Genomic DNA, 7860 nt, shown 5'->3' with positions numbered 1-7860 from the left:
AAATAGTGATAGCCGATGTGCCGGCTGTGACGAACACCATCTCCCGGAGCAGATGAAATCTCCCACGGCTTCTTAAATCTGCCAGCACCAACTCCTGTTTGTGTTGGGCACTGACTTGCTTATTACAGGCACAGTAAAAACACAAGTTGGATAACAGCACACCCCTCCTAAAGCCGAAATATTGCTCATTTGCGATGGCTTTTTTTTTTTTTTTATCACTTTACGAGCACAGTTTTGGGGCGAGGAGCCCAAGGGGGGGGGAGACCGTACGTCCGCAGTTTTACAGTTACAGTGACAAAGAAGAAGTTTCAGCTCTTACAGCCTGATTACATCACGGATCTCTGTTGTTTCCAACAGGTAACACCTACTGGACTGTGAATATCGCGTCAGATTTTCATTGTCTGGCGTAAAAAAAAAAATTTTAAAAAAAAGGAAAAAAGAAAAGAAACGCTGTCAGGAGCGGCTGCAATTAGCCGCTGAACTCTGCACACGCACTTTAATCATTGAGATAATCGCCCGGGGCTCTCGACTTAATTGACGGCTATTTAAAGTTTATTGTAACGACAGACAAACGAAAAAATTGTCGGTTCGTCACAGCTCAGCCTTTGAGCGTTGTCGGCGTCGTGACTCCGTCAAAGTCGATCAGTCAACAAGTCTGCCACTTTGGCCCCACCCTAATATTTCCACAACTCTTTGGACGGATTTCAAGAAAACTAGGTCAATGATCACAATTCCCAAAGAAAGAGAGACTTTTCTTGGAATGAAATTTAAAAAAAAGAAGAAGAAGAAGAGGCTGTTTGGTTGTGTTGCAACTATCTTGACAATTAAATCAATTCTTTAAAAAAAAAAAATAATAATTGCACTCGTACACAAATTACAGTCGATACAAATGAGGTGGAAATATTTCCACAAATACAACTTTCGGGCCTGCCTCATTTGTCCCTCTGTGTGCTGGAGCGCTGCCTTCGAGGCACCTTCCTGCAGAAAGAGGCTGTCGTGTAAACACAGGAGAGAAAACACTGCAGCTGCAGAAAATGTCCAGATTGACGCTGCTTAGGCTCCTCTGGCTTTTAATTGACTGTTTTTTTTGTTTTTGTTTTTTTTTTTTACAACGAGCCACAGAGAGTTCTCACAAATCCCATTAAAATCAACAAGAACACGAGCCAGAGGGCGTTCAGTTTTATATTATTTAAGCATGTAGGTGGAGCATTTATATCAGAAAGAAAGAAAAACAAAAAAAGGAATTCAAGTTATATGTTTTAACAAGCTCAATGAACAATCACCTTTTTTTATATATTACTCTATATGCATACTGAAAACATTTAAACACACTTCTCATCTGGACTTACTAAAAAAATAAAAAACCGCTAAGCTTATACTGTGTTCTTAGCTGAACTATACATACAGTGCCTTTCTCAGATACAGTACATCCAACTTCCATGTGCTGCGTTAAGATTTTATGCGATAGACCAAGACAAACGGCCCAGGCGTCAGTGAAGGAAAAGGAAATGATTCATAGTTTTCAACATGCATTTTACCTTTATGTAAAATTCAACGCATAAATACTGATTTTCTGTGAAAGACTCAAAAGTTTGTTAGACGAACAAGAAACACTTCACCAATATGGCCGTTTTGTATCACTGTTGAGAATAAAGTAATGAAAATAAAAACACTGAGAATTTGAATCTGCAGTTTGCCATGAGTCATGAGGGGAAAAGGAAAGACGTGGAAGAAGGCACTCCGTACAAATGAGCCCGTGATTAAACGTTCGGTCAACATCTAAACCACTATCTGAGGTGGAAAACTAACACTCTGCATCACCCTGAACACACCATTCTAACCGTGAGCCATGGCGGTGGCAGCATCATGCAGTAGGGATACTTTTCTCCAGACTGATGACTGATGAATCTATTACAGGCAGAGGTTTACCTTCCAAGACAACAACAAGAGCAACAATGGACTGGTTTAGCTTCATCGTTTTCGGTCTTAAAACCACCAGTTTTAATGCTGTCTAATAATAATAATTTAATAATAATGTTAATTTGACTCATTTGCAAATTAACTACAAACATTTTAAATGCGATTGTCAGAGAATCGGGTGCAAGTGCAAGTACACCGTTTAGTTTTCTTTTTACTTTTAGCTTAGACTTATAATTTGGAAGTGATAACAAACTAAGTTTGCCAAACCAGTCAGACTGGGTAATTGTTATGCTCAATAAACAGGCTACGAGCAAATAAAATATATTTTTTCCACATTTTCCACTTTAAAACAATGTAGCAATATGTTAACTAAAATGTATTACATAAATCTGTTTGTGGCTGTGCGCAAATCACGAAAAGACCAACAAATACACGCAAAAATACAAAAAAAAAAAAAAACTTTTCAAAAATATCACTACAACAACATGTTTTCAGTCAGGGCTTTGAGTTTTGGGAACATTTTTCATACTTTTATCTGTAGGGATCTGGGTTTTGGTGTGGGATTATTAGTTAATTTAGTCCCTGTGTTATCTTGCTGAGTTCCTGACTGATCCCACCTGTCTATTGTTCCCCTGATTATTTCCCTTGTGTGTTTAACCTTGCCTCTCTCCTCCATTCCCTGCTGGATCCTGAGCTTGTGTTGTCTCATTCCTCACCTGTGGTTCCTGGCACTGAGTTCTGTGTTGGACATCGTTAATCTCACTTTACCTCGGGCCTCAGTCCTCATCTACTAACCACTTTGTGACATTATCATCTTCAACCCTAAAGCCTAATTCAAATGTCATCGCAGGAACACATAATTAAACAAATAACTTAATTGCTTCAACTATCAGTGAGATGCCAATGGAGGAGGTTTTGTTTTCACAACAAAGGAAAATCAAACTCCAGCTGTACTGTAGTTTTAGGAAGTAAAACCACAGTTTTAGGCTCATTTCTTAAGCGGTTCAAGTTATAAAAAGTCAAAGAATCACTAGTGTTAGTTTAATGTTTTGGAATGGCTCAATCAAATTTCAGACCAAAATACAACCAAGAATCTGCTGCAATATTTGAAAAAAATGAATGTTCAGAAATGTTCTCCATCCATGTGAGCATGAGGTTAGCAAAAATAACATTTGAGAATTGCTTCCGATGTCGTATTTAATAAAAATCAAACCACGGCTCCGTCTCTCTGCACTTTGCATCTATACACTGCTTTCTGTTGCGGAAAATCTTTCCTACCAATCATATTTCTGGATATAATCGGATATATTTTTAGAAAATAATGGTAGTTCATTATCCCATTTCCTACTGCTCTAAGTGAGACTACAGAGATTTTACTGCAGACATTTAATTCTGCTTGATTAAAACAGAAGAACATTTTAAGCAAATCCAATGACAGTCTTTATAAATAGGGTACTGAATTAGTAAAAAGAAAAGAAGCTCCAACTAAAAACACAGTTTGAAAGATATTCCTGGAATTGCACCCACTTTCAAAAATGAGTTAATAAAAGCTATTTCCACCGTTAAATACTGACCAACTTTATTATGTCAAATCAAAAATAATCTGTATGGATAATCTAACAGAAAGGCTTTTAAGATATTTTTTAAATTCACATTTGGGGATGTAAAGGTTTACAATCGGGGTGCACCGATTGCAGTTTTCTGGCCGATCGCTGATTACTGATCTCTTAAAATCTGCCGATTCCAATTATGGCTGATACCATTATTTTTTGTCTGGAACGTTGCTCAATGTAGCAAGAAAGAAAGTTGTTGAGTTGGCAACAGTGGGGTCACTATTGTTAATTGTAAAGATGCAGACATGACTTGGAGGGACGACCAGGTCAATAAAACCTCTCTCACCGGAGAGCAAAAGAGGACAGCGGTTGATTCTTACACATTTGCCAAGCTAGATAAGATCTGCAGATAAGATCGGCTTCATATGTAATAATCGGCCGATCTCCCAAAACTAAGGAAATCGTCACCAATAAATCGGTGCACCCCTAGTTCACAAACTTCAACATTGTGACTTTTAGGCGTGCGTCTCGTCGGCCCTACCTGCAGGTGCTGCTTTTCTGCATCACCTCCGCCCTGTGGTAGCCTGACAACTTGCAGAAGCCATCGTTGCTGTAGACGATGGGCCAGTCCACTATCTGGGCGTTGCCCAGGACAAAGTTGGTGTCTGTTTTAAAGAGGACATGAAAGAAAATAGCAACTTTAGATGACAGAGTGCTGTCAAAAGTCATCACATCCACAATCTAAAACGATATTTTGGCTCAGGAGAAGGTCGAGACGAACGAGTTCCATGGAAACTCAAAGGAAATCCGACTTAAAACATGTTTGAACCAGAGTTAAAAGCTAAATATGTCTTAAACCTGTTTTTGTAATTACATACAGATTTTTACAGTTCAAAAATATTTAAATGTTAATTTGTTTTGACGTCTAGCTAAGGTACATCCTCATGATTTGAATCTTTGAAAGCTGTGTGAAACATGGATTTTATTGAAAAAGTGTGTTTACACAGTAACGCTTACACCATTAGTTAAAAGTAGCAAATACACTGCCTTTGAGTGCCAAAACGCTTTTAAGTGGTTGCCATTAGGGTCTCTAATTGTCTACGCCTCATTACATTCTTCACACAGGGTAAAACTCTTGCTTCAAGAACAGAACACCATAAAATCAGCTTTTCTTTTTTCTTTCTTTTAACTTTCTCTGTAGAAAACACAAACAACTCTCCTTTTGACCGCTCTTTATGCAGAGTGTTTAAGAAACCGAATTTATCACTTTGCCGGTGTGTGAGGTTTAATCTGATACAGGTTTCTAAGTATTTAGGTGTAAGCCTAAATATTCAGATACAGATATAGTTACAGTTTCAGTCAAATGTTTGTGTTTACTTGTCAGGGGGCTGAAACTTACATGATTTTGATGATTTTTAGTTTGTTTGATTTGTTATTTGCCAAGGGTGGAAATGATCATACTACAAAGAACTAAGATGAAGATGTTTCATCATGTGGACGATTAGGTAATCTTTTGATTTTACAACATGTTTCTTCTGAGTGAAGATAATATTTTACAACATTTTGGAGTCCTGACCTAAATCTGATAAATGATTTGTTCAGAAAGCTAGAGATAAGGGTGATGGTAAAGAGCCCTTCCTACTTCAAAACCTTGAAGTTCATCATTTAAATCTAAATCATCTAAAAAAAAAAATATTAGAAATCATTAAAAAAAAAAAAAAAAAAAGCTTTTTGGTAGTTTCATTAGGGTTTTCCTGTTGATTTTTGAGAAGCGTAAGTTATAAATAGCTTGTAATGTGTAATTTTTTTATTATTATTAAACTGTGAATAAAATGTAATGTTTTTCTAAACCAATTATTGTTTTCGGTCGTTCTGTTGAGTTTTGACAGAAGCCTGTCTCACTTCCAACCAGAAACAAACTTAGTTTGAATGACGTTCATTTTAAATTTACATCTGCCAGGGGTGTGAGTCGTTTTGGACTTAACGGTAACCTCAAAAATGTTTCATCTTATTGCAAGTTACCGCAGTAGCACATTACCAAGATTTCAAAAAGCCTCTGGCATATATTTGACTGGATGTTGGACCACTCTTGCACAGAAATAAATAGGTTGTCATGCTGGGACAGACCTGTTTTAAAGACTATTCCTTAACTTTTCCCTTTGAATTTAGGTTCAACAAAGATCAACAACTACAACCATCAATATATTTGGAAAAGTCAAGATGAGTCTTTAACTGTACCAAGTGGTCAGCATGGTGGAGGAGGCATCATGATGTGAGGCGTTTTTGATATTAGTTTCCACATTTTGTAACTTAGCTCCAAATCAACAAATAGATTCATGAATTGCGTCGCAGTCAAATGTTCCTTAAAGACAATGTTACCAAAGACAGGCCTAACCTGCCCTGAGAAGTGATAAAGACACTTGGATTAATCTTTTAGAACGTTTTAAGTTATGTTGATAAAATTTATTTAAGTGTTCAAGTGCATAATCATTCCACCCTGGAGAAAGAACAATTCTAGTAAATAAACTTAAAACTCGTCTTATAGTCATGCTCGTCTGTCAGAAATCCTTAAATATTTATTTATATTTCAGTTTTTAGCTATTTCCATGGGAAATATAAGAACGACATTTAAATCTCATTTGTTACACTTACTAAAACATGTTTGTGCTATTAATTAGATTGACCAAACTTTTGTAGGAGAATAAAACATTTGCACCTAATAATTTGGCAACTTCTGGCAACATTTTGGGGAAAATTTGCAGAGACAAATACTTGAAGGAAAATCAGTCTTTTTGTTTTGCAGATGTCCAAAACAAAAACAAAAAACAAAAGTTAAACGTGGAATAAGGGTAGCATTTTTTTTTTTTAAGCAAATCAAATCAAACATTTTAAAATTAATTATCCTCATTTTCACTGATGAGATTGTAAGTTTTAGTCTGAGAGGAACCTTTTTGTAGGGTTGGTAAAAGAGCAGGGAAGGGAAGAAAAAAAAAGACTGGCCACATAAAACAGAAAACTTTCATCGACACAGAAAGTCACGGTAAACACAAAACAGCAGCTTGAAGCATCAGCACGGTGACAAGATGATCCACAACACATCACATGCCCATGTGTCCTTCACAACAGAAACATGCATGAGGATCTTTGTGAGAAACGGGGTTGGAACTGAAACACTCTCTGGCTGACTTACTTCTGGGAAAATACACGTCATAGAAACGACTAAAGAGCTAACAAGGCGCCTTCTACTGAATGACAGCGTTGGATACAGATACATTGATAAAGATGCTGAGATAGGGAGCACTCCATGTTAAACTTCACAGTGTACCTGTCTGTCTATGTGGCAGTGTCCAAACTGAAATGTTCGAAAAGAAAAGAAAGTTAACAGAGTACAGGGAGAAACATTTGAATGAGTGAAGAATGTCAGACACAGATGACGATCTGCAATAAACAAAAGACACACACAGCTCTGGATCTTTAATCCCAACGGACTTAGGCATAATTCAGCTGTTTTCCATTAACTCACTGAATGTTTCCGGGTAAATGCGACATGTTAGCTTTATTGATATTTATTGAGCGTTATAATTTTTGCGGCTGATTGTCGATCTGTGGTTTTTATAAAGCGCTGACCTGCTAATCGTTGCTTTATCTGATTCTCATTAAGAGCCGCAATTCACGACTTCAAAACGCTTCTTCCTGGTTCCCTGCTATGAGTGGTCAATAATTAATGGCACCAGGAGCCGAGGCAGTGTCCCACAGAGCAAGCAGTCGTTGTGAAGCAGTTTTATTTAATTTATTTATTTATTTGCTCCTATGTTAAAAGACACATAGAATAATTGCCAAACTGATATACTTAAGTCTCTCGAGCATTTTCTGCTAGCAATTAGTGCTGTTAGCGCAGCTAGCATCACTTAAACAGCAGTTTTAGTATTCTTTCAAGAGACTGTCAACCTTTTTCTTTATTGCGAAATTTCCAAGAGGCTGACAACATTCCCAAATCCAGGATGTTCAATGACAGGCAGAAGTTGGAAGCTCAAAACGATAAAAAAAATAAAAATATTTTAAACTTGTATTTTTTTTCAGTCTTCCTGTTAGCTACCGAAAGTCTCATCTCTCTCACACACAACCGGAATGAACAGCTGACATGTAGTTCTCCAACTGGTAGCATCTCTTTCATTTTTAAACATAGTAAAGATGCTGAATGTGGGCACATTTTAGCAGTTCTCTGTAGTTAGCAGCTTCCTTACCGATTTGTGTTGTTGATGTTTTCACCAAATCAGCTCATTGTGTCACACAAACGTCACAAAACACTGCCTGAAAAAACAGAATGTCAACATCTAAAGTAATCAAAATAGCACAGAGACAGACACTAACTGTGTCTCATATATAT

The 7860-nt window shown here is 37.1% G+C and overlaps 1 protein-coding gene across 2 annotated transcripts in view; it reads right to left on the bottom strand.

Annotated features, from left to right (window-relative positions):
• Positions 1 to 7860, bottom strand: part of kcnh1a (potassium voltage-gated channel, subfamily H (eag-related), member 1a) — an 80895-nt gene that overhangs the window by 69044 nt on the left and 3991 nt on the right. Inside the window, exons 2-3 of one of the 2 annotated variants that reach the window (XM_008428788.2) lie at positions 6799 to 6825; positions 4015 to 4138 (exon numbers count right to left, since the gene is read on the bottom strand). In XM_008428788.2, coding sequence (XP_008427010.1) covers positions 4015 to 4138; positions 6799 to 6825 — 151 coding nt within the window. The remainder of the gene's footprint in view (positions 1 to 4014; positions 4139 to 6798; positions 6826 to 7860) is intronic. The other variant, XM_008428789.2, reaches the window with a different exon arrangement.

The sequence above is a fragment of the Poecilia reticulata genome, linkage group LG15 (genome assembly GCF_000633615.1).
Source record: "Poecilia reticulata strain Guanapo linkage group LG15, Guppy_female_1.0+MT, whole genome shotgun sequence".
Classification (NCBI taxonomy): domain Eukaryota; kingdom Metazoa; phylum Chordata; class Actinopteri; order Cyprinodontiformes; family Poeciliidae; genus Poecilia; species Poecilia reticulata.
The sequence above is the reverse complement of the archived record's forward strand: the minus strand, read 5'-3'. Positions and strand labels throughout refer to the sequence as shown.